Raw genomic sequence first — 26,173 nt, 5'->3', positions numbered from 1 at the left:
CAACTACTTCTTAGTACCACTTACTTCTCCCTCCAGCCTTTTGTTGCCCCCATCCCAACTTTTCTGAGATGTGTTGCTGCCATCAAATTCAAAATGAGCGAATATTTTTCATGAAATAGTAAAATTTCTCAATTTAAACATTTGATATGTTGTCTGTATTCTATTGTGAAACAAACATGGGTTTATGAGACTTGCAAATCATTGCATTCTATTTTTATTTACATTTTACACAGCATCTCAACTTTTATGGAATTGGGGTTGTACTTGAACTAGGACCACATGCAGCTAGACTTAAGGTTTCTGATTACATAGTAACTCTGGATTGCCTTTCGTTCCCCCCCCCCATGTGCAACAGTTAAAGACCTTGGGGTGATTCCAGTCTTTCATCTGAAACTCATGCAGACACTATTATGAGGAAAGCAATATTTCTGAGATAAAAGGCAGCTCATCGCGTCGTTCCTGTGGAGGATGGCCCCATATTGGCAGCCTAAAGATACACTTACAGTGGTGCTTGAAAGCTTGCGAACCCTTTAGAATTTTCTATACTTCTGCATAAATAGGACCTAAAACAATCACCAGATTTTCACACAAGTCCTAAAAGTAGATAAAAGAGAACCCAGTTAAACAAAAGAGACAAAAATATTATACTTGGACATTTATTTATTGAGGAAAATGATCCAATACTACATACCTGTGAGTGGCAAAAGTATGTGAACCTCTAGGATTAGCAGTTCATTTGAAGGTGAAATTAAAGTCAGGTGTTTTCAATCAATTGGATGACAATCAGGTGTGAGTGGGCACCCTGTTTTATTTAAAGAACAGGGATCTATCAAAGTCTGATCTTCACAACACGTTTGTGGAAATGCATCATGGCATGAACAAAGGAGATTTCTGAGGACCTCAGAAAAAGCGTTGTTGATGCTCATCAGGCTGGAAAAGGTTACAAAACCATCTCTAAAGAGTTTGGATTCCACCAGTCCACAGTCAGACAGATTGTGTACAAATGGAGGAAATTCAAGACCATTGTTACCCTCCCCAGGAGTGGTCGACCAACAAAGATCACTCCAAGAGCAAGGCGTGTAATAGTCGGCGAGGTCACAAAGAACCCCAGGGTAACTTCTAAGCAACTGAAGGCCTCTCTCACATTGACTAATGTTAAATGTTCATGAGTCCACCATCAGGAGAACACTGAACAACAAATGGGGTGCATGGCAGGGTTGCAAGGAGAAAGCCACTGCTCTCCAAAAAGAACATTGCTGCTCATCTGCAGTTTGCTAAAGATCACGTGGACAAGCCAGAAGGCTGTTGGAAAAATGTTTTGTGGACGGATGAGACCAAAATCGAACTTTTTGGTTTAAATGAGAAGCATTATGTTTGGAGAAAGGAAAACACTGCATTCCAGCATAAGAACCTTATTCCCTTCTGTGAAACATGGTGGTGGTAGCATCATGGTTTGGGCCCGTTTTGCTACGTCTGGGTCAGGACGGCTTGCCATCATTGATGGAACAATGAATTCTGAATTATACCAGCGAATTCTAAAGGAAAATGTCAGGACATCTGTCCATGAACTGAATCTCAAGAGAAGGTGGGTTATGCAGCAAGACAACGACCCTAAGCACACAAGTCGCTCTATCAAAGAATGGTTAAAGAAGAATAAAGTTAATGTTTTGGAATGGCCAATCAAAGTCCTGACCTTAATCCAATCGAAATGTTATGGAAGGACCCGAAGCGAGCAGTTCATGTGAGGAAACCCACCAACATCCCAGAGTTAAAGCTGTTCTGTACTGAGGAATGGGCTAAAATTCCTCCAAGACGGTGTGCAGGACTGATCAACAGTTACTGGAAACGTTTAATTGCAGTTACTGCTGCACAAGGGGGTTACACCAGATACTGAAAGCAAAGGTTCAGATACTTTTGCCACTCACAGATATGTAATATTGGATCATTTTCCTCAATAAATAAATGACCAAGTGTAATATTTTTGTCTCATTTGTTTAATTGGGTTCTCTTTATCTACTTTTAGGACTTGTGTGAAAATCTGATGTTGTTTTAGGTCATATTTATGCAGAAATATAGAAAATTCTAAAGGGTTCACAAACTTTCAAGCACCACTGTAAAACATGGCTCCGGTTTCTCCCCCCCCCACAGTCCAAAGACATACAGGTCAGGCATGGTAATTGATAGCTCTAAAAATTGTCCATAGGTGTGAATGTGAATGGTTGAGAGGAGAAAACCTCTATAATAATCCAGTAGAAGGCAACAGGAAACCACTACTGTAAATGTTCCCTAGACACTTTGATGGCTGAAGCCGTCAGAGCGGCCACGTCACTGTAGTGATATGCCAAAATGGATGGAGATGTACACTGGATTGGCAGATGAGTGGATGAACAATGTCGCTTTGCTTTGTGCTGGGCAGTAATAACATCTGGACAGCATGGATTATTTTCCTAAAACAACACACACATACACCATCATGTTTTAATCGTTCAAAGTTGGATGTGACAGCGCCCTTTCAGATGTGCTTGCTGACTTTTTTTGAAAAGATGCGTCAGGACATGCAGCCTCACCTTTCCCACTACACAAGTCAGTGCAAGGAATATTCCTTTGGTTTTTAGTGACTTATTTTACACACGTTACAGAATGATGATTACTGCAAAAATGTTACAGTAACCCTATAAATCTGAAATTATGTTGATCAATAACCCATAACCTACCAATATAACACCAAAAAAAACCCTTAAATGACTAAGAAAATTTGTTAGTTGAAATATTGAGACATTCAATAGCACATCCTTCTACCTGTGTGCATGTGCGCGCGTGTGTGATTACTCACAGAGAGCTAGAAAGGCATGCTGGGATGCAGTGAGCACCAACACTCTGCGTAGGATGTCTTTGTTGATAATGTAGTTCTTTATGTGATATGTGTGATGTTCCACACAGAAGGTGAGGAGCTCCACAATTAGCGCCAACAACTGGCATGTCTGGAAATCATCTGCAGAAAGGAAACCAGAGGCTGAGAATAGTGAATGTTTTTGTCTCCAACAGTTAGCTCGGAAATATTTCAACGGCAATGACATACAGAATGTTTAAATCTGAAAGACAACCCACACATTCATCACACATTCCAGCTCACTTCCCCAGCTCGGTTTGTTAAGCAAGTACAAACTATGTCTCATTTTTTCAAACACATTCTCTCACTCACTTTCTCTCTCTCACCTTTGCTGGGTTTCTCCTCAGTGGTATTGGCTAGCAATGGAGCAGAGAGCACATGCATGCAATGCTTATAGAAGAAACTTAAGAACTCCGTCTTTTCTGTTTTCTGCAAAAGAAAAAAAAAATGCTTTAATTTTAGAAATGCAACTGATTACCTCCAAAATAACAGCTCATGCAGCTGGAATGTATGCCTGTATCTTACCACTGCATATCTATTACTTCACTGCTAAAGCACACCTGCTGCTGCTTCAGACTGAAAGTAAAGCTCTGGTCACACTACAGCTCGCAATGCTTTGCGATGAGTTATCGATGAAAATGAGGCGTTTTGGCGACGATGCATGGCAATATACAGGCGAGCTAAAAGTTGCAGTCACACAGCAAGTAAACACTTGACTGTCACGCCTACGCACACTCGAGACGCCACGCTCGCTCACAGGACCCAGTCATTATGGGAACCACCTGATGCTGATTTGAGCGCAATCAGCACATGCATATAAGGACACAGAGGCTTTGCGAAGTATTATCATCATCACTGTCACTTTTGTGTCTAGCCATGTTTATGAGTCTACTTTCAGTTTTGTTTGTGTTTTGTTTTTGTAAATGACACGCTTGCTAATAAACACTCTTCCTGCATTTCGACTCCTCTACCGCCGCATACCTGACAGAATACTTGCAAAGTCTCTTTGAAAACAATGTCCTTACAGCACATGCCGATTATGCTCAAATCAGCATCAGGTATTTCCCATAACAACTGGGTCCCAAGCACGCGTACAACGCGCTCCAAAGGAGCCCTGAATGTAAATGCACTTTTTAAGTCTTGGGGAAGGTTAGGCTATGCCGAGCCACTGTGTTGTTGAGGCTCCCGCGAGCATCAGTGGGAAATAAGGCCAGATCGGTAGACATTTACTGGTAATTTTCGCATTTGTCCATCTGTATTTCAAAAGCATCAAACCAGATGGCCCACGAGAAATTGTAAAGATATGGGTCTAATCTACTTTTAATTTTCTTCCAAATGTTACACTGGGTGAACTTTAAAAAGTCGTAACTCTGTCACGCAAAGTCCCAGCCCCACCAAACTTTACAGACACATTCCTCTCCCCGAGACTTTTCGAACGAGCCCAGACATGGCCCAATCCAACATCAGGAGCAAGCACGGATCACAGAAAGCTTTAGCACGAGCCCTGGCTCCAGCCGCTTGCGCGTGGGGATTTAAAAATTCATAACTCTGCCACCGACGGGCCTAACCCCATCAAAATTAACAAGCAAGTCCCTCTCCCCGAGCCCTTTCGAACCAGCCCAGGCATGGCCCAGTATGAACCTGCCTTGGCCCATTATTCGCCCATGTATCCCCCACACGAGCGCTGCTCACCGAAAACTTTAAATATGAGCCCTGGCTCGAGCCAGCCTTTAAAAATTTCATAACTTGGCCACCCAAAGTCCCAGCCATGCCAAACTTTACAAGCACATCCCTCTACTTCAGACCTTTTGAAGGAGCCCAGGCAGTGCCCGATCTGACATCAGAAGCAAGCGCAGCTCAAGGAAAGCTTTCGCACAAGCCCTGGCTCCAGCCGCTTGTGTGCGGGGATTTAAAAATTCATAACTCAGCCACCAAAGGTCCTTAGGGCTTCATCTGTTTGGATTTGATGATTATTCAAGTAGTGAAGACGACGGAGACAACACTAGGGATGTAAATAATGCGGTCGTTTTCTCAAACAAACCAGCGCTGACGTAGGATTCAGAAGGAGGCATCCCGCATGTGACATCACAAAAATCAGTGTTTGCCGGGAAATCCAAATGCCAAGTTTTTTCAGAGGCGGACGAATTCACCTTAAATGGCTTGATTTCAACTTAATTTTTCTGGTATTGCGCGAGGTAAAAAAAACTTGCACACAATGTGACAGATATTTGACCAAAGTTTAATACAAAATAGGAGAATGACATTGATCTTGCTCCTGAATTTACCCGTGATATGCACTTTTAGCATGTTTTTCTTGAATCTTTTGACATTTTCTTGTAAATTATATTCCATTTGTAGTGTAATTAGTAACTAATGTCTAGTGCAATTTGGCCTTTGAGGATCACAAAAATGTGCCTGGAAATAGCTGAAAAACCATCTCCAGGCATCTAAAGCCCTTCAAGCTTCCGGGATCCAAAGGTGGGCCCCAGACCCCCAGCCACATTGTTCCGGGCCTTTGGCCCATCATTCAGACAGGCTGAAATTTGGACGGACAGACATCATTTCAGACTTGTCTGTCCTGTGACAGTCTGCTTAAAATTCCTAATTTCCCACACTGATCAGGGATATGGATTCGAGATGAATACATCTCAAGGGGCTCAAAGACGGTTCCCCGAGCTTTGGGAAATATTGCCAAACCCACCTGTGTGTATTCACTGCTTAGTTTGCCAACAAAAACATCACCACCAAATTTCAACGCATACCTTGAATAATTTCATGACATTTTTGGCCACTCACAGGATGGAGACACAACAAAAACAACTCGCGAAGCTCAGAGAACATTCACCGTGCATCACACGATAGGTGGCGGATGCTACCAATTTGTCATCGCCAAGGATCCACAAACCCATTGTGAGCTGTGGTGTGACCAGGGCCTAAGACATACTATAAAGAACTTAAAATAATTCCAGATAAAGTGCAGAAGTGTGATTTATAAGTTGGTCTTTCACACTGGGCTCACATTAGCAGTTGCCAGCATGTTTTCAGGGTCCACTAGAGTCCTCAGTAGCCCCATTAGCTGCACAGCTCCCCCCAGCTCAGGGTCCGTATCACAGATCATGTGCTCAATGATCAGATTAATCAACAAGATATCCTGCAGAAAAAAGACACCAGAAAGAGACAATGATTAATGATTCCACATGATTTCATATTAAACATTAACTCCATTCATTCTGGCAAGAAATGAGTGTAAAGGGTCTAGAGCAGTAGCTGATTGATAAATGGGAGTCACAAGGAAAACTCATGACAAATCTCATTTGTTTCACTCATTTTAAAAATTATACTTCAAATCAACTCGAGCTACAAAACCAGATTTTCTACTTTAAAATGCCACATTTAAAATTTTATATAAATACATACACACCAATCAGCCATAACATTATGACCACTGACAGGTGAAGTGAATAACATTGATCTCATTACAATGGCACCTGGCAGATTCTACCGTAACTGGATCCATTAACCACTTGCCCACAAAATAAGAAATTTTTCTTGTCCTTTTTTCAGTGAGGTAATATTTTCAAGATTGAAAATATGGTATTTGGTCTTCTAAAACAGCACGTCATTTAAAAATACAGAGTATATCAGTAAAATATTTTTAAAGAATAAAGTTCTATTTCTTTGACATATCTGACAGACATAACTCCCATTTTAAAAATCACTTTCATTATCCCTGTTGCTATCGTTAGTGAATTTCTGTCAGATGACCTGACGATAGACTCAGCCATTATGGATCTTTGGTAGTTATCGTGTGGAAGCAGGCTTTATAATTTTTGGGTGTCAACAGATAGAGTTGAAATAGATTAACAGCGAAAAAACTATTTCGTTCACGAGAGAAGCCCACAGTTATTTTTAAAAAATGCTATCGTCAGTCTGTCAGTCAAATGCACCTGACGATAGCAAAATTCAAGCCCTCACTACGCACATGTTGACTGACGCAGAGAGGAAATTCTACTGCACATGATTTTTGTGACAGCAGACATTTACTTCCGGGCAAGACTTGGAGTTCTGACAGCTAGATTTCATCAAATAAATCAAGGTAAGATTTTCAGTCAGCTATCCTGACGATAGAAATTTTTGACGATAGAAACATTGAGAATATATTTGTGCATTCATATTTAAATTTTTCTGAAGGAAAACTATCGTAAGTTGAGATAAATCAGAGCCACTTGCGACCCTTTCAGCCGACAGGCCATTTCAATGTGTTATTTCCCCGCGAAAGTGACACAGTCGTGTCTATCGTCACTGTTCTGACAATTATTGTTGATATTTCAATTTTGAAAATAAATTTTATCTTTTTTATTTCAATATTTTATTTGGTTCTAGTGATGAGGTATTTAATATTACTAAATTTGTCAGATTAATAATGTAAGAAACAGTTTTGTTGCTATTGTCATCTAGAGTGTCTGTCAGAATACAATGGTAGACGTTAGTTTGTCTGTCAGGTTTTGATGATAGAAACCGATGTGTTTCTATTGTCATTTAGCATGTCTGTCATGTCAGGCTTTTATTAATTAGTTACCAGGACTACTGTCCTAAAATTTACTGTGAATGTCCAAGACCCCAAATGCTACTAGAAAAACTTAATAGAATGATCAAAACAATCAATCAATTCAGCAATTTAAGGAGATGGGACTTAACTGGCCTCTGTTATGGTAGAATCTGCCACCTGTCAAGGGGTGGGATTTATTAGGTAGCAAGAGAAGAGTCAGTTCCTGAAGTTGATGTGTTGGAAGCAGGAAAAATGGGCAAGTGTAAGGATCTGAGCGACTTTGACAAGGGACAAATTGTGATGGCTAGATGACTGGGACTGAGCATCTCCAAAATGGCACATCTTGTGGGGTGTTCGATATGTAGTGGTTAGTACCTACCAAAAGTGTTCCAAGGAAGGACAACTGGTGAACCAGTAACAGGGTCATGATGGGCAGCCAAGGCTCACTGATTCGCATGGGGCATGAAGGCTAGTTCATATGGTCGAAACCCACAGAAGAGCTACTGTTGCATAAACTGCTGAAAAAGTTAATGGTGGCTAAAACAGAAATGTACCAGCATTAATCTTTTCAGCAGTTTGTGCTACAGTAGCTCTTTTGTGGAATTTGACCATATAGTCTAGCTTTCGTACCCCATGCGAATCAATGAGCCTTAGACACCCATGACCCTGTCGCCGGTTCACTGGTTGTCCTTCCTACTAAAATAGCGTGTGCGCGCTATATATATTAGCTACATTAAAAGGGTATGATACAGTTGTGCGAAGATGTGAAGTTTATTTTCAGGTGGCAAATGTATACATCATGAATGAATAAAGCAAGTGAGTGACATTTTTCAACATGAGAAGAAAAATTTCATATTTTCGCGCAATCATGTAATGTTCTTTATAATTATATGGACACATCCACAAAAAACAAACAAAAAAAACCACCCCCCCACCCACCCACGCAAGTTAATCAATAGAATTTTCAACTTTGAACCGGTTCACCATTTCGACAACGCATGTCCAATCAGTGGGAAAATACTGGGAGTAACATCATTGGAGTAAAATATTGGAAATTATTATACATCTAGGATACTCTTTTGATGGAATAAAAACAGGTATTCTATTCCCTTCTAGTAGGTTTATTAATAGCATGAAATATCATATCGCTTACCCTCCGTGTATTACGCCATGCTACCCAATGGAGAATGAGTGTCTAACATTGTAACAGTGTTGCACGTTGTCAAAACAACACGATGTCACACGTTGGAGATGTAAAACTTCCACGTTTGTTTAATTAAAAACGGAAGATTTTGAGAAAATTTCGGCTACCAGGTACCTCCACTGCGTGTAGCTGTCGACGTTGATTTTAAAAGTAACTAAGTAAGTTACACAGGAAAAATAATAATAAACAACAACAATATTCAGCTTGACTACGCTAGTGTTAGCCTTCAACACTACGCCAGCTGGAAGGTAATTGGACTGCCGCGCTAACAGCACCAAGTCGCGGCTAAGCTCGCGTTGGCCTTCAAGAATGCTGATATGAAGAGAGTGAATATTTATATTTCATGGCTTTTTTTTCATGGTCCATCAGATATATTCCATTCAGCCAACATGATATTGAAGACAAGTTCAATATCATGCTAGCTGAATGAAATACATCTGATGGACCACTCAAAGCCAGCCAATATTATTTATTATACACACAGGACACTTTTTTGATGGAATAAAAACATTTATTCTATTTCTTTCTAGCGGATTTCATTCATTTGGTTTGATAGCATGCAATATTGTTTAGCATATCGCTTATCTTACATGTATTACGTCACTCTACCCAATGGAGAATGTGTTGAATATGGTTTACAATATTGCATGGTTGTCAAGACATGACACATCAGAGACGTAAAACTTCCACGCTTGCAAGCGACTGACAATTTGTAAATAAACATGGCCGCCAGGTTTGCTTCGTTAAATACGGAAGATTTTGAGAGAATTTTGAAAAAGAGAAAGACACATTGAACACCCGAAAGGAATGTGCATGTATAATAATAAAATTGTCTGGCTTTTTTTTCATGGTATATCAGATATTCCATACTTATCTTCGACTTGTTTAATATCATGCTACCTGTAGCTGAGTGGAATATATCTGATATACCACTCAACGCCAGCCAATATTATTTAAATGTGTCACTCAGATCCACAATGTATTTTGTACAAAAAAATGCAAGCTTTTCAACAAGATAAACTTCATATCTTCAAGCAAACATGTGAAATTCTTTTTATTATATAGACACATTCACAAACAAAATGTACGCAAATTTCTGAAAACAATTCATCGATTTCCTCATGAGTGACATACCAGGCCTCAACATTAACTTTTGACAACTTCAGATAGCATAACATTTTTTTTGCCCCCCTTGAATTTCCTTTTGCCCTAAAATTTTGCGGTATTTTGGCAAGTTTTTAAGTACATGGTTCAAGGCCATACTGATATGTTTTCTAGGGGTATAATTGAGTTATTTAGACAAAAGTACATGTTTTAAAAAAAAAAAATTTAAAAACATTTATTTCGGCAACAGAACAAGACAAGTCCTGAAAACATGAAACATAAATCAATATATGCAAGACTTACGTACAATACGAGTACATAATGTCTTTTTATACAGAGTTTAGGACACAACACACTTTATTTTGCCTAACAATGACTCGCAATATTGCAAAGATGAATTATAAAACTAAAAACATTATAAAGCAGGAGTCTGTACTGCAGTACTGTCTTATCATTCAGTTTGCCATTACATTTAGGAGGAAATTAAACAACCTGTCCTCATCTACATCAGCTTCCTGTGCAGCCTCTGAAAATTGTGGGCGCCATTCATGCTGTCCCTCCATCCACCATAGGTGGACTGCCCTCTCAGCATTATATGCATCAAGATCCGGGCCCTGTAGAGCAGGGGTTCTCGACCTTTTCTGCTTGAAGGCCCACCTATTCATACTTGTGCCGAGTCGGGGCCCATTAAAAAGGATCTCCAATTATTTTGGCTCATCTATTTTAATAATCTAATGTAAAAAGTGTATTAATGGGATGCAACAACACTCCCTGTTACAGATGGGAATTTAAATAAATGCAATAAATTTTTTTAGATTGTAGGTATTGTATTTAAAACTGTATGGATGTGCCAGAAGCCAAACCATGCATGCAGGGCATTCTCAGTCAAGAGATTAACGATCCAAAACTGGAGTCTGATCCATTAGCACGAGAACTTATTACCATGTTTGTGTACAACAAACAAGCAGGTTATTAAAACCACGAAGTACAATCAAAAGAAGTGGATATAGAAACTACTCAATGGGATAGATCCTTACACACTAACAAAGGATTTTTCCTATGAAAGAAAACTTTACCACCTAAATTTGACATTAGTAGAATAAAATTTGATCATATTGTAGCTGTAACTAAATACAAAGACAATAATTATGCACACTCTTAACTTAATATGAAGATAATTAACAGATAAATCAACAGATTTTAAGGTTTTTTTTTCCCCAAAAGATTGCATATAGTCTTGTCTCATCTCATCTCATTATCTCTAGCCGCTTTATCCTGTTCTACAGGGTCGCAGGCAAGCTGGAGCCTATCCCAGCTGACTATGGGCGAAAGGCGGGGTACACCCTGGACAAGTCGCCAGGTCATCACAGGGCTGACACATATGCCGCTTTTCCACTACCAACGCGGCTGAGTTGGGCTGAGCCGTGCCGTGCTGTGTTAGGCTGAGTCGAGCTGAATGGGGCTGTTGGAGTTGCATTTCGACTACAACCGCGCTGAACCGTGCTGGCTGGAAGTGGGTGGACACATTGGGTGGAGTTAGCGAAAATGGGTGGACGTCACGTGATGTCGTTAGGCGGCGCAAACAGTGACATCAGTGACCTTTTAAGCGGTAGTCTCACGACCCGGATAGTAAACAATAAACATGGAGTCGTTAGGTGTTGCTGGTCTTGGTGCTGTGGCTTGTTCTCACCAACAACGCGAACAGATACTGGCAAGAGCGTATAGATGAGGCGAGGCGCATAAGGCTTCAGAAATTCTCGTAATTCGTAATTCTTCTTCCGGGTTTACGGTGTTTACAGATCCCAGCGTGCTCGCAGGGCGTGTGTGGGCATGTGAGGACACTCCTCCTCACCAATCAGTGCACAGGGGAGTGTCTCCTCACGCCCCTAGCCCCACTCGGCTTGGTTGGGCTCGCTTCAGCCCCACTCCAAAACCGTGCGAGTTTTGGGTGCTGAGTAGGGCTGAAGCGAGCTGAGTCGTGCTGTTCTGAGGTAGTCGAAACGCGAGCCGTGTCGGGCTGAAGTGAGCTGAAAAAGGGTAGTGGAAAAGGGCCAATAGACACAGACAACCATTCACACTCACATTCACACCTATGGTCAATTTAGAGTCACCAGTTAACCTAACCTGCATGTCTTTGGACTGTGGGGGAAACCGGAGCACCCGGAGGAAACCCACGCAGACACGGGGAGAACATGCAAACTCCACACAGAAAGGCCCTCGCCGGCCACGGGGCTCGAACCTGGACCTTCTTGCTGTGAGGCGACAGCGCTAACCACTACACCACCGTACTGCCCATAGTCTTTTGTATTTGTAATTATTTCTACCTGTACATGCACGACCCCACCAGCTCTGTTGATCAACTTATTGTGTTTAAATAAAATTATTCATTCATTATGAGTTGGAAGAATTATACATCCGATGAGTTCCCAGACATCTCAAACTACCCGGTGCTGCAGACATTGTTCTACACGGACACACGGATAAAAACCCAGAAGAGCATGAAGGAGTACAACTTTTTATATGTGGCTGGGTTATAGATCTATGGATCAGAACACTACAAGATAAATCCTGTATCGTTTTTACCCGGGTAAATAAAGTGTTTCTGGGCTTTTTGTCCGTGTCTTTGTGATGGGACGCTACAAGTTTTGGTATCGGGTGTAAACAAACGACTGTCGCTCAATTCCCAATCCTCCCTGCTCTCCTCTTCCAGCAGGCATGACAGATCCATACAGTATAATTACCCCACAAACGTGCATCTCTGTGTGTGCGCGCGTGCTCTGTGTATGGGTGCGTGCATGTGTGTAATCTCCAGTCATTTTTGATTCTTTTGACTGCTGAGAATCCCCAGTCACAGATGCTACTTGATAGGAGGATGGTAAACATTATATGCACCACTTTAAGAACATGCGCACAAATGTGCATGTGCACCTGAAGCGAGCCAATCAGAATCGCCGTTACAAATCGGAACAAAAAAACTAAAGTGATGATCAGAGGGGAGGCGAGGATGCTGGTTAATGTGTCTTGTTTTTTGCAACGTACTCGTTCGAAAACCATTTTCGTGCTTAAAGAAGCAGCAGGTGTGCCTGAACTGGCCTAACTCGCTAAAATATTTCTGCCCAAACGTCTTGGTCAGGCAAATCGGGCATTCGGGCAATGCCTGGTGTTAAGGCTAGCATATTGAAAATTATTATACATACGGGCCACTTTTTCCATGGAATAAAAACATGTATTCTTTTCCCTTCTAGCAGGTTTATTAATGGCATGCAATATTATTATATCACTTATCCTCCATGTACTACACCACTCTAACCAATGGAGAATAAGTGTGCAATATTGTTATAATATTGCACATTGGCTTGACAACACGACGTCACACATCGGAGCTCATCTGAAGATCCAATGACAAAACTTTTCTGCTGCGCATGCATACAATCATTTTTGTCAGCCAGGGGAGAGAGAGAAAACGGGGTTAATTCAGTGCTCAGATTAAGCACTAAATAAATAAACAAACTAAAGATGCGCTGAACACCCGAAAGGCTACCTAAACTTCATAATATGTTCTTCACGCATATTTACAAGAGAAAAACATACCAATGGACATTGAAAAACTGGAAAAGGGACACGTCAGCGATGTAAAACTTCCGCACTAACGAGTGACTGTGATAATTTGTACACAAACATGGCCATGAGGTCTGCTTCATTAAAAAGTAGATTTAAAGAGAAAGATGCGCTGAACACCTGAAAGGCTACCAAAACGTCACTGGATATTCTTCATGCATATTTACAAGAGAAAAACATACCAACGGACATTGAAAAACTGGAAGAGAGAGTAATAGTGGAAATATTGTCAAAGTTCTAGAGGTGAGGAAAAGTGACAGAGAGACTTTTACAAGAGGACTTCACTCAGCAAAGCCGTTTTGTTTGGAACAACTGCAATGTAACAATTAACTACTACCAAAAGTAACTTTAAACTTGAACTGTCAACCTAGCTTGTATACAAGTTGGGTTTGTTGTTCAGGCTTTTTTGACTTGTACCATTTTTATTGTTAGAACTTTGACTTTGTACACTGGATTGACAGAACATTGAATTACATTCGATCAGAATCAGCATTCAATAAGTTACCCCCCTGAACTTTTTGTAAAATCTATAATTGTTCCATCGAATGTGTACGTATAATATTATTATTATTAATAACAGGCTTTTTTCATGATATAGCAGATGTATTCCATTCAGCAAGCATGATACTGAACTCGTCTTTGACTCGTTCAAGATCATGGTATCTGAATGGAATATACCTGATCTACCAGCCAGCAAATATTCTTTAAATATGTCATGACTGCTGTCCGGATATAGCTCGTATGAAAATACAAGTGGCATATTTCCGAGGAAAACACTTGTGTCTATATAATTAATTCTATGGACATGAGTGTTTTACTGGGAAATTGCCACTCTTAACCCTAAACTTTCCAACAACAGAACATTGGATCCAAGTTGAACTTATGTGGACCCACTTGTTTTTAAGCTTGGATTAAACCTTTTCAATTTAAGGGAGTCAAACAGTTTAATTACTGTAAAAACCTAATGATAAATATAAAAACTTGTGAACTTCCAAACTATGGAAACTAATTAGAAGGTGTAAAATACTCATCACATCCCCTCCATTTCTTATTTACTGCCATTAAGAGAATGCTAAAGTAATGGAAAGGGTTTTTAGTGTCTGCTTCCATAAAATTGTTTTATATGCCTGGGACAATGAGGAAGTGGTTTAATCAGTGGCATGGTGTGTGTGTCACTTACATCATCATTCTGCTGGGACTCCTGCATGACAAACTCGCGCACCATAGAGGGATTGTACTCCACCAGGTAAGAGAAGATATCTGTGGCCGCACCTCGCACTTGCACATCATCCATCCCCTGATCATTAGCAAATAAAAACCAGGTCACTGTTTTCTGACCCATTTTATCTGAAAGACCATCAACTTATTATTGAGACATTTCCCCAAAATATTCAGTTTTATGCTGATTAATAGGAGATTTACAACTCAACCCCTACCATGACACAATCATAAAAATGTTAGAGACATAAGCAGAGGAAACATTGTGCTACATAAAAAGACAACATTTTTATTTCAGAATGGAATTAGCTTGGACGTGCCGTGTTATATTAATGAATACAATTAAAAATAATAAATTCCAAAAAGGGACCACAATCAACTACACATCTTTCAGTAAGGACTGACCATTCAAAGATTCAAGCTAATATATTGTAGACAATTTAAATATGAGAACACTGGATTCTTACAACTCTAAACTCATTACAAAACTTACACAGAGTAATCAATATTGTATCATCTACTGCAGGGGTTCTCAACCTTTTCTGCTTTGAGGCCCACCTATACACACTTGTAACGAATCGGGGCCCATTAAAAAAGATCCCCAATTATTTTGGCTCATCTATTCTATTAGAATCTAATAATCTTTTATAACGTGTATTAATGGGATGCAACATCACTCCCTGTTACAGATGGGAGTCCAGGAATTAAATAAATGCAATTAAAAAAAAAAAAAAGTTTTTAATTGTAGGTACTGTATTTAAAACTGTATAGATGTACCAGAAGCCAACATAAAATCATGCATGCAGGGCATTCTTAGCCAAAAGGGATTAATGATCCAAAAGTGGAGTCTGGTTGATTAACAGAAGAACTTACTGTAATGTGTGTGCGCAACAAACAAGCAAGTTATTAAAACCAAGAAGTAGACTCAAAAGAAGTGGATATAGAAACTACTCAATGGGATTAGATTCTTACATGCTAACAAAGAAGGATTTTTCCTATGAAAGAAAAATTTACTAGCTAAATTTGACATTAGTAGAATAAATTTTGATCCTATTGTAGCCGTAACCACATACAAAGACAATAGTTATGCATACTATTAATTTAATATGAAGATAATTAACAGATTTAAGGGTTTTTTTAAGATGGTATACATTTTTAGTCTTTTGTATTTGTATCTGTACACAACCCCACCAGCTCTGCTGATCAACTTAAGTTATTCATTCATTCATTACGAGTTGGAAAATTATCCATCCATTGAGTTCCCTGACATCTGAAAGTACCTGGTGCTGCAGACATCATTCAACATGGACACAGAGATGAAAACCTGGAAGAGCATGGAGGCATACAACTTTTATATGTGGCTGGGTTAAAGATCTGCGGATCAGGACACAAGAAGATAAATCCTGTATCGTTTTTGCCTGGGTAAATAGGACTTTCTGGGCTTTTTGATCACGTTTTTGAGAAGGTTGCTAGGTTCCAAGTTTTAGTATAAGGTGTAAACAAACCACAACTGCTCAATTCTCAATCCTCCCTGCTCTTCTCTTCCAGCAGACATCACAGATCCATATAATTTATCCACAATTGTATTTATTTATTCAGCCCACTGCACACTCACTCTCTGTACATGTGTGAACGAGTGGGTTAAATGTAACAAAAAGGTTTGTTGTTCTTGATTTACCCACAAATGTATTTATTCCACTTGAAAAGTATACGCCAAACCAGCTACCGGATTTGGGACCCGACAATATCCTGAACTATTAATATTTGGCTTCAAACTTGAAAAAAATTCATGGCCCACTAGATGGCACTTCACAGCCCGTTAGTGGTTGAGAAACACTGATCTATTGGATTTTTTAGTTTCTGATGGAACAGATTCAGACTCACCAGTATAACTTCCAACGCTGGCAGAATTCCCATGTTGGAGAGGGTCTTGAAGAACGCATCTCTGTTTTGTGGCTGTAGAGTCTGTGAGAAGGCGCAAAACTCCTTCAGAAAATTGACCTACAAGACAAAAAAGGTAGCAGGTCAGCAACAAAGGAGCGTATAACCTGTAAATCCTTTGCTGTACATCAGTAATGATCTTGTCATTACCAGTTCCTGCCGTTTGTCATCATCTGTGGCTTCATCTGTTAGTTGTGCAAAGAGCTCAGTTAGAAACTTCTCATCATCCTAGAAAAAAAAAAAAAAAAGACAGAACAATGAAGCAGAGAGTAATCAGGTTAGTGGATTATTCCTGTGCTCAACTGAGACATCATGTCACATAGCTGCGTCTGCAGTCCAGGGCCAAAACAATGCGACATACTGCATCATATCATAGTAAGCAAGAGTGCTAAAGTTTTCATTAGTCTTTAAGGGCTGGTGCTTGGAAGCTTTTTGACTTCCTGGTTAGTTGCACAGTGACTTGTAAATTGGTAGTAAAGACATGGTCCCCATTTCACGATATGAAATGCCACTGCATCAATAACCTTGGTCTCTTGGGGCTCTTCTTGTCTTCTGGAACAGTGCTAGAAAATGTTTCCACTAATGCTGCATTCATTATACGCTGCTGAGAGTCTGAATGGATCACAGAAACACTGTCGCTGAGTATCAAGTATCTTGTTATAACATTTCCAGGTACATAACCAGACACACCTCCCTGCCTCAACCAATCTCCTCAAGTTAGTGGACACACAGCACCATAGATCCACGCAAGCTGTGAAGATTTTGGATTCCATACAAGTCCTTTTGTACATTATGCCCACCCATCAACCCCCTCTCAGCATCATGACACGCATGTTTCAAGTATAAACCCGAACAAATGTTTAAGGTTGATTGATATCAGTGATAAGAATTGTTACCTTTTTAAAACACATTAAAAAAAAAAACGTAGAGAAATGTAAATGTAAGAATGTCTGTGGCAGGACAAAATTTATTAAAATCCAGATACTATAATCAGCTGTATTATTTTCGCCAAAAATGTTTAGCTTGTTATTAAATTAGTACTGATAAAATAAAGCATTTTTGTGATTGCACACATCTTTATTTTTTTAATATTATGTAACTGATCACTTTGTTTTTTTCTAATTTATTGTGAATGTGTACGAATAAAGTCTGCTTATTTTAACATCAATAAACCAAGCTCAGATATTTCCTTCATTCGCTCACTAAAGCATTCTCCATGAATGTTTAGCAATAGTACATCAAAAAGTTAAATTACACAACTAGTGTCAGAATGAAATGTCCAAGACATATTTTACATGTCTTTCCATTTGCAATACCCCATGCAAACAAAGTAAGTATTGGTCATTATCCCACAGGTTGAAATCAATAGAAACCACTTGTGTTCGAAATAAAACGAGCTTGAAAATCCTATCCTCAGAAAGAGGTCCAAAATGTGTTTCTTTTGCAAAATAACCTACGTACAAATAAACAGACGGAATCATTCTGTATATTGTGGTCTGCTCTTTACAACAAATAAAGGAGCTTGATGGAAAGCTCCCTAGGTTTCCATGGGAACCAACCCCCTCTTGTCTGAAAACAATACACATTACAACTCCTCTACAGGAACTTGCTAAAGTAAATAAATAAATAGGCACACCAGACTTTCCATTAACCTTCTTTAAATCAGCATACTGGCCTAATTACACCACACTTATTTCTTTATGAATAGATTCAAAGTTATTTGGATTATCTGATGAACCCTCTGGACAAGACCACATACAGTTGATTGTACACCTTTAGTTTGTGTGCCATTTGTTTTGGTTGCACGCTGCATTCTGTTTGTTTAGTTTTGTTTTTTTTTTTACTGTTTTGACTGGAAATGTTCATTTTCCTGTTCGTTTTTAGGTTCTCAGTGATTAAAACGCTTATATTTTAACGTGGTGAAATGACGATCAGGGAAAAATCAATATCAAACAAGCCTGAAGTGAATCGTCAGCCAGTCAAGTCAAAATTAAGGAGCAGAAGAGCTCATGCATTTAAAAATAAAATGATTTCTCCCTGATTCTGATTTCCCATTTTTAAAAATGGTCCCTTAACAATAACCTTAAAAGAAAGAAAAAAAATTAAGCATTTCCAATATTTCAGGTTTTATTTTTTAACCAAAAACCCAAAACACTGTTTACGTCAATTTTCAGCCAAAATTTTCCAAAATCATCCCTAATAATAACCAGCGGTCTCAAAAGTAGCCGGTCACCGGCGGCAAATCGCCGGCTATGGCTTGTTATGCCGCCGGCTATTGTCAGTCGAGTCACAAAATTTAATATTAAATATTTCTGACAGCAAAAAAAGTTGTGAACGTAAATTACATCCACTATGTCATGTATGTCCGTTGCTGCGTCAACTGTGTTTACATCCTCCACACGAGTGTAGTCATTACTGCCGCCTGTGTTGCCAGATTGCGTGTTTTCCTGCCCAATTTGGGCGGTTTTAAGTGCATTTTGGCGGGTTTGAACATATTTTGGGCTGTAAAACGTCAGCAGTATCTGGCAACATATTTTTTTACTTAATACAAGAAATTAATGGAGGTCAACGTTTTTGCCAAAATGGTATTTTATTTTCCATTGTTTAGGCAGCTTCAGCATCATACTGTGAGATTCTGTTCAAATTGTTTTTTTTCTTCTATGAAGCCTGAGCCATTTATTTTATTAGTTTATAATTATTGTTTAAATTTAGTCTTCAGGAGAGACTAACTGCACACAGCACTAGTATTAATAGTTTTTTTTCTTACATGAAAGCTGAGGCATTTATATTATATTTTAAGGTAACTTCATGTTGTGCTGTGAGGTTCTATGCAGTTTAACTTTTGAACCAACAGGTGCATTTGGATAAGTAAAGCCTATTTTTCTGCATTTTTGTAGTCCTGGTAATCTTTTATACTGGTAAAGTTGTTTATAGGACCATTTCTAAGTGTCTGTTTTTTTAATCAACAGTTTTTCAGTAATAACTTAATATTTAACATATCACTCAATTTTAAACAACCCCCGCGCCTCCCCCATAGTCTCCAAAATTTCTGTGGGAAACACTGGCGTGCGTAACAACGCTAATCAAGCTTAAGCTAGATGACCCACCTCAAATACCTGTCCCGGGTAAATGTTATCCCAATTTTAGATGGCCTGTTCCAAACCATCCCGCCCCAGGAAAAATTCGTACTTGCATCTCTCTCTCTAATATATATATACACACACACACACACACACACACACACACATACACACACTCACATATCCCTGCACGCTTTGCGTGCATTATATGTCTGCCGCTGGCAGACATTTTACCATTTTGCACCCTGCTGTAAATTATTTGTACCCTGCTATTCTCCCAAACTTTGAAGCCCCTGAATAACAGTTAACTGATTTGTTTGTATGTCTAATGTTAGCTAACATAACATTTATCATTAAGTGAGGATGCCCCAAGAACAAGTCCAGAGCATGTAAGATTCAGAGCAGGGGCGGGGCTTCCAGCTCATGTCAGTCAATATTGGTGTCTTGAGAACATCTGTGCAAACCAACACCACATACTAGCATACCTTAAAACTGTGGCACTTCTATACAAAATGCATAATATAATATAATAAAATATAATGGGAGTAAACATCACTGACACATTTCAGGATAAAATAGTGTGGAGAGATATTATTATACTGCACAAGCCTAGTAACACAGCATTATAGTTTGTCTCTGTTCCTGATATCCAGAACACACTGTATTTCTGTTGCACTGCAGAATGTCCTGTAACTCAGTATCAGTATTATAACACACATTACACAGAGTCTGGGTCCTCACCCTGCAACTACACTGTGGGTTTGTTTGGACACAGACTCCGGTTCTTTTGGTCTGTACTCAAGTATAATCACTATGTTCACAAGAAGAAGCAAACTACACCAGATGAATGCAAATATACAGTAGAATTCATGGCGGCACCATAAAGATTAATGGTAATTTTGCATTTGGATACATCATAAGGCTGAGCACAATATAGATATTTCGGCACTGCCTAAGAGCAGAGCCCCCAATGAATGCATGAGCAAAATATTTACAAGGGCACAAAATCAACCTGAACAGAATGTTAACGTTATAGCACGAGCCATCAAATTGTGTAGTGTACTGTAGTCTATTTCGCGTCAATAAAATTGCTGCATTGTCTTGTGACAGTGATACCAATAACAAGATACACATCGCAGTTATGGATACATACTTGGTCCTTTCTTTGAAACCGTACGCCATGCGCCTGAAACACCATGACATTTATTATGGTGCAACTCTGCTGGGTGCCTGGTGGACAGCAGTGAACCAGCGCATTCACTTTACATTATTACTATATAGTTATGATCAAAGATCAAACTTAATGCATCAAACAGTTGTTTGGTTACATCCGTCACGCATTGGCGCTTGGAGCACAGCCGTAGATGACAAAGCGCATGTGCGCGCGCCATTAGGACTAATTGGCATGCACCTGTTCCTGATTACAGCTCAATCAGAGCGCATACATAAGGACTCTCAGTAATACACAGACTTTGCGAAAGCCTTGTATTTTGCATCATTTTTCTGGTTTTGACCTGGTTTATATTTTTGGAATGAGTATTGTATTACCTCTGATGTCCTGCCTTGCTGGACCACTGGCCGTTTTCCGACTCGGTCTCCGTTTTGGATCGGTTTGCTAGCATGTTTTCAGAAAAACTCTTCCTGCACTTATATCTGTCTATCGCCCTTACATGACAAACCGTCAACTGTCCAACAAGCTTGTGGACGAATAAAACCATTTTAACTAGTTTTATGAGTGATTCCACGCTTATGGGTACTGAAATGGGGACATGAACTTATTTTTAAAAATTCACCTAAAACCATTTCTTTTTTTACCATCAGGTCACAAAACATGTAATCTTTAATGAATGATATGTTAAAAGATAACTTTAATTTTCTGAGATGTAATAAAAACACATTTATATGCCAAAGTCAGAACGTAACAGAAGTGTTGTGGACATATATATTCTCAATTTTAACAATGTAGAATTACTTTTTGAAACATAGGAAGGTGATGTTTTAGCAAATATAATTAATAAACATGTGTAGTAGAATAAACATACACATTCTTTCAATAAGATTAACATGGTATATAGCTAGATTGTAATTAATTTGTAACAGACGCGAGATGGACAATCGTAACAGAAGTAATGTAACAGACATCATTTTGGAACTCATAGGCTTGACTTTGGCATATAAATATGTTTTTATTACATCTCAGAAAATTAAAGTTATCTTTTAACATATCATTCATTAAAGATTACATGTTTTGTGCCCTGATGGTAAAAAAAGAAATGGTTTTAGGTGAATTTTTAAAAATAAGTTCATGTCCCCATTTCAGTACCCATAAGCGTGGAATCACTCTTATGTGAAACTGTCATGAACATTTTCCATAAAATGTGTTAGTAAATAATCCCATGTAATTTTTTAAAAACCAAATTAAGAATAAAACACTGAAGAAAAACCCATCTACCTTATGTAAATAAAGATACAAATTTTGCTGTCCGGTGGTCAAGTGTTCATGAGATACATTGCCTTGCACTTACAGTCAGGTTCCCTATGGTAGTACACAAAAGTTGTTCGTATGTACGTCATATGGTCAAAGCCATCAAAAATCAGGCTGATGCATTTCTATAAGTATGAGGCTGTTATAATCCAGAGTAATTACAGATCTGCTGTACAGTGCTAATTGGAGAAAAGGCTTAAAAACCAACAATAAGCAAAAACTAAATGTACTGAATGACGGGTCCTTCTTTCCTCCCTCCAAATTCTACAAACTGACAACTGCATTGTGGCTCATGGTTTTCCCCCAAAGCGTTTTAGCGTATCGGGCCCGATACGCTTGCTCTGCCCACCGATACGCTTCGTCGCTTTAGTTAAAATCTGATAAGCTTAGATTTATGCCGATACGTTAAATTTCCTACCCACAAGTAACTTGATACATTGGAGAGCAAATAACAGATCTATTTACATATTGATTGATACGTGTGTTAAACAAGCGGTCTTTTTTTCCAATGTTTGTGTTGATTCTGTCAAAGTAATATGTCCGCGTGGTATGATGTAAACAAATTAATCTGTTGGCTATGTCAAGATCACGTGTTCAAACCATCCAATAAAAATATTGAAAGAAAATGTCAGACATCCCGGAATTTTCCAATTCATTATAAGCGATCTCATTGGCTGCTGATGTTGTCCCCCACCAGACAGACAAAGCCGACTGATCTTAAAGGATATGGGACATGAAACATAAATGCACGCTATATCAGTTTCTTTCCATGAAAGGCGTCGTGCGGTAATTTCAGCAATCAGGCTATATCATGTGTCAAAATGTCGGGTTTGGTGGGTTATTCAAGCCCCTCGGTTTCCCGCGATCTCAGTGTCACGATGCGCCCGCTACAAGCATTTAAAGTTGACGCGCACAGCCAAATTTAGGCAGCCAGCCGTTAACTAGGTCAACTTATGTGTGACGTCATACCAGTAACCTCCCTTAGGTGATGCTGGCCTGTCGCCATGTTTTCTCTATAGCGTGCGTTTACCAGAGTTGTTTACATTGCGGATTTTGTGGATTTATTCAGTTTGTGGATAGTTTTGAACACTCAAAACACTATGAAATGATGTATTAATATTCTGTGATACAAAATGCCTAATCGGTGTATTGTGTTTGGCTGTAACAACGAACACTGAACACTATTTGTGACTGTTATCAATGGATCTGATTTCAAGGTCATGGCTAGGTATTGATAGAAAAAAAATATTTTTTTAAAAACACATGTTTTAAGTGTTTCTATGTATCAATCATTAATTGTACAAAATGATTTTCATACATTTATGTATTTGTCATATCTTTGTCACATGAAGTGTTGTCTTGATAACATATGTGGCACATAATTTTAGCAAATGGATGACAGAAGATTAATTGAAAGATTTATGCCACAGAGCTGCCTTTAACTAATAATTATCACTTATTACTGACGATTGTACGTTTACTAAACAATACAATACAAAGCTCAATACTCCCAGCCTATAACATACTGAATATCAAGTTAAAATCAACCGCAATAAAAGGAAAATGATGAAAACTGGAATATCAAGGGGTCTACTGTATCAGAAGGCCCACTGCATTTCACGAGATCGCAAGCTGTCAAGTTGCTAGAATTCAATCTTTCTAGCTATACTTTCACCCCCTACAGCTATCAGTATTACACAATCATAGATTAATCACACAGCATTCTAATTCAAGTGAAAATGGTCTTTAAAAATGCACACAAGTAGTGATTTAGTCAGAGAAACCAACCAAAACAAGTCTTCAAGTCGCCGGTCTTCTTCATTCTCGTCTTTGTTTCTGTCGTCGTCAGAACTGTCCTCATTTTCTTCTGAAGATGAGCGCTCAGGTTCAAATCTGTAAGGCTGGATACCACCAGGACATTCAGCTGTCAAAATCTCTACTTGTGGGCCATTTTCTTCTTCTGTATCGGTAAAATCAAAGCTAATTTCCTCAGCATTGCTCCTATTTTCTGGTGTGTCCGTCATTGCAACTGCACCGAGTGGTTACTGGTATGACGTCACGCAGCTGTTCCATTGACCGAGAGGGGGCGCTGCGAACGCGGGAAATTTCAAGTGATGGGCATGACCAAATAAGGACCGATTACAACCGCGGGAAGCTTTTGAAAAATCAATGGTCAATTTATTTCGAATCTCGAAAGCATTCTGGTGCAGAATAATGCGACTTTTATCGCCACTGCGTGACGCCTTTAAAAATATGAATTAATTGCATCAACAAATACAAAATCATCTATTAAATTCAGCAAAATCATTATATTCGTGATGATTATATGGCATTTCTGCTCGACTTCCGATATGCATTTTTTGCAACCGGAAGAGCCGCCGTCACGTGATCATACGTAACAAAAACTTTTGGGCACAGCACAAGCGGGTAGATGAATGGAGAAGTGGATGACAAGAAAATTGTTTCTTTAGTCTTTAAAGTACACTGGACATCATGGTGTATTGTGCTGCTTATGGTTGCAATAATTCCAATGGGAAATGCCCTGGAGTAAGTTTTTTTGCATTCCCCAAGGACCCGAAGCTGAGGAAAGTGTGGGCTCACCTGCGCATGCGCAGTAGGCTTCGCGCATGCGCAGTAGGCTTGGTAGGACAAATCCAAGAGGTAGGATAACTTTACAGAACACCTGTTGAAAAAACTTTGCACCTACTGTTTCCCACAAACTGTGTTCGGACCATTTCACTGAGGATTCTTTCAACATTAATACTCAGGTACTGAGCGATATTAATTCATGAAACATGAAACAGGAAGTATAAGGATGAGAAAAACACAGTTTAAATCGGGAAGCTGCGCACATTTGCGCCAGGCTGCACAAATGTGCGCAGCTTCCCGATTTAAAATGTTTTTTTCTCATCCTTATACTTCATGTTTCATGAATTAATATCCCTATTTTTTTTTTTAAATCGGATCTGCGCGATTCAGCCGTGAAAAAGGCAGCATCCGCCGAAAGGCGCGCTGTTTGCATCCCTGCACGGAGGCCAGGGGACAGGGCAGGAATATTTTTGTTGATATGAGTGATCCGGTGCGATTTCGCGACCCCCCCGTTGAAGACCTCTGCGCTAAGCGTCTGAAAGCCGAGGTAAGGATTAGTATTATAATTTTGGGTGTATCAATTATTGATTATCATAATTCTGACTCGTTTCGCCATTTTGAATGTTTTCATCTCGGACTCTGGAAGCATTGTATCTCAATCAATCTCGAAAAACATCAGAAAAAAAAACTAGCTTGCAACGGACTTTAGCTAGATCTATGATGAACTTTCAATGTATGATACAAAAATAATACTTCTTTCAACAGATCATTAGCCTCTGAGCAGAATTGTTTTTAACTTACCAGGAAGTGTTATCGAGCCGACCGCTTTCACAGGGGTGATAGCGTTCCGGCGCCGCGCCGGATTTCCGGCGTACCGTGGCTGGGGGAAAAAAAAAAATCTAGTTCGCCCATTGTCCTGTGTCATTCTGAGATGCGCAGATAGACAGTAAAGGGAATTCGGAATTCCCTTTACTGTCTATCTGCGCATCTCAGAATGACACAGGACAATGGGCGAACTAGATTTTTTTTTTTTTCCCCAGCCACGGTACGCCGGAAATCCGGCGCGGCGCCGGAACGCTATCACCCCTGCTTTCAGTTTCATGAGGGCTGAATGAACTCTCACTCTCAGAATCATCTGACCCGTCAGAGTAAAGACAAGATCCATGTTCATGTGAATTTCCAGCTATCGGTTCGAATTGATAGGGTCTAACTTCACATCTCTGTGAAACATCGGGAATGTCACTGTCGATGGTGTCCATTTCGGTAACCTGTTTGCATTAGATTCCCAAGCGCTGGCTCCTTGGAAAGTTTTTGTTACGTCACAGGTCACGTGACCACCTAGCTCATTAACGAATCCTTGTTTTACGCTGATGTATAAAAAAAACTTGAATAATGTGATGATTTTCACATTTTTGACGCCCTGCAGTGATTTAGATGGCATTTCTTATGTCCTTTATACATAATTATGCCCAGAAAAAAATCCATGTCCCATATC

At 39.4% G+C, this 26,173-nt stretch overlaps 1 protein-coding gene across 2 annotated transcripts in view; it reads right to left on the bottom strand.

The window, feature by feature from the left end:
• Positions 1-26,173, bottom strand: part of smek1 (SMEK homolog 1, suppressor of mek1 (Dictyostelium)) — a 58,280-nt gene that overhangs the window by 14,789 nt on the left and 17,318 nt on the right. For both annotated transcript variants that reach the window (XM_060914119.1, XM_060914120.1), the window contains exons 5-10: positions 16,675-16,752; positions 16,468-16,584; positions 14,546-14,662; positions 5,910-6,041; positions 3,217-3,319; positions 2,834-2,992 (exon numbers count right to left, since the gene is read on the bottom strand). In XM_060914119.1, coding sequence (XP_060770102.1) covers positions 2,834-2,992; positions 3,217-3,319; positions 5,910-6,041; positions 14,546-14,662; positions 16,468-16,584; positions 16,675-16,752 — 706 coding nt within the window. The remainder of the gene's footprint in view (positions 1-2,833; positions 2,993-3,216; positions 3,320-5,909; positions 6,042-14,545; positions 14,663-16,467; positions 16,585-16,674; positions 16,753-26,173) is intronic.

Source organism: Neoarius graeffei, chromosome 2 (assembly GCF_027579695.1).
Source record: "Neoarius graeffei isolate fNeoGra1 chromosome 2, fNeoGra1.pri, whole genome shotgun sequence".
NCBI classification, from domain to species: domain Eukaryota; kingdom Metazoa; phylum Chordata; class Actinopteri; order Siluriformes; family Ariidae; genus Neoarius; species Neoarius graeffei.
Note: the sequence above shows the minus strand (reverse complement) of the source record. Positions and strands in the feature narration are given on the sequence as shown.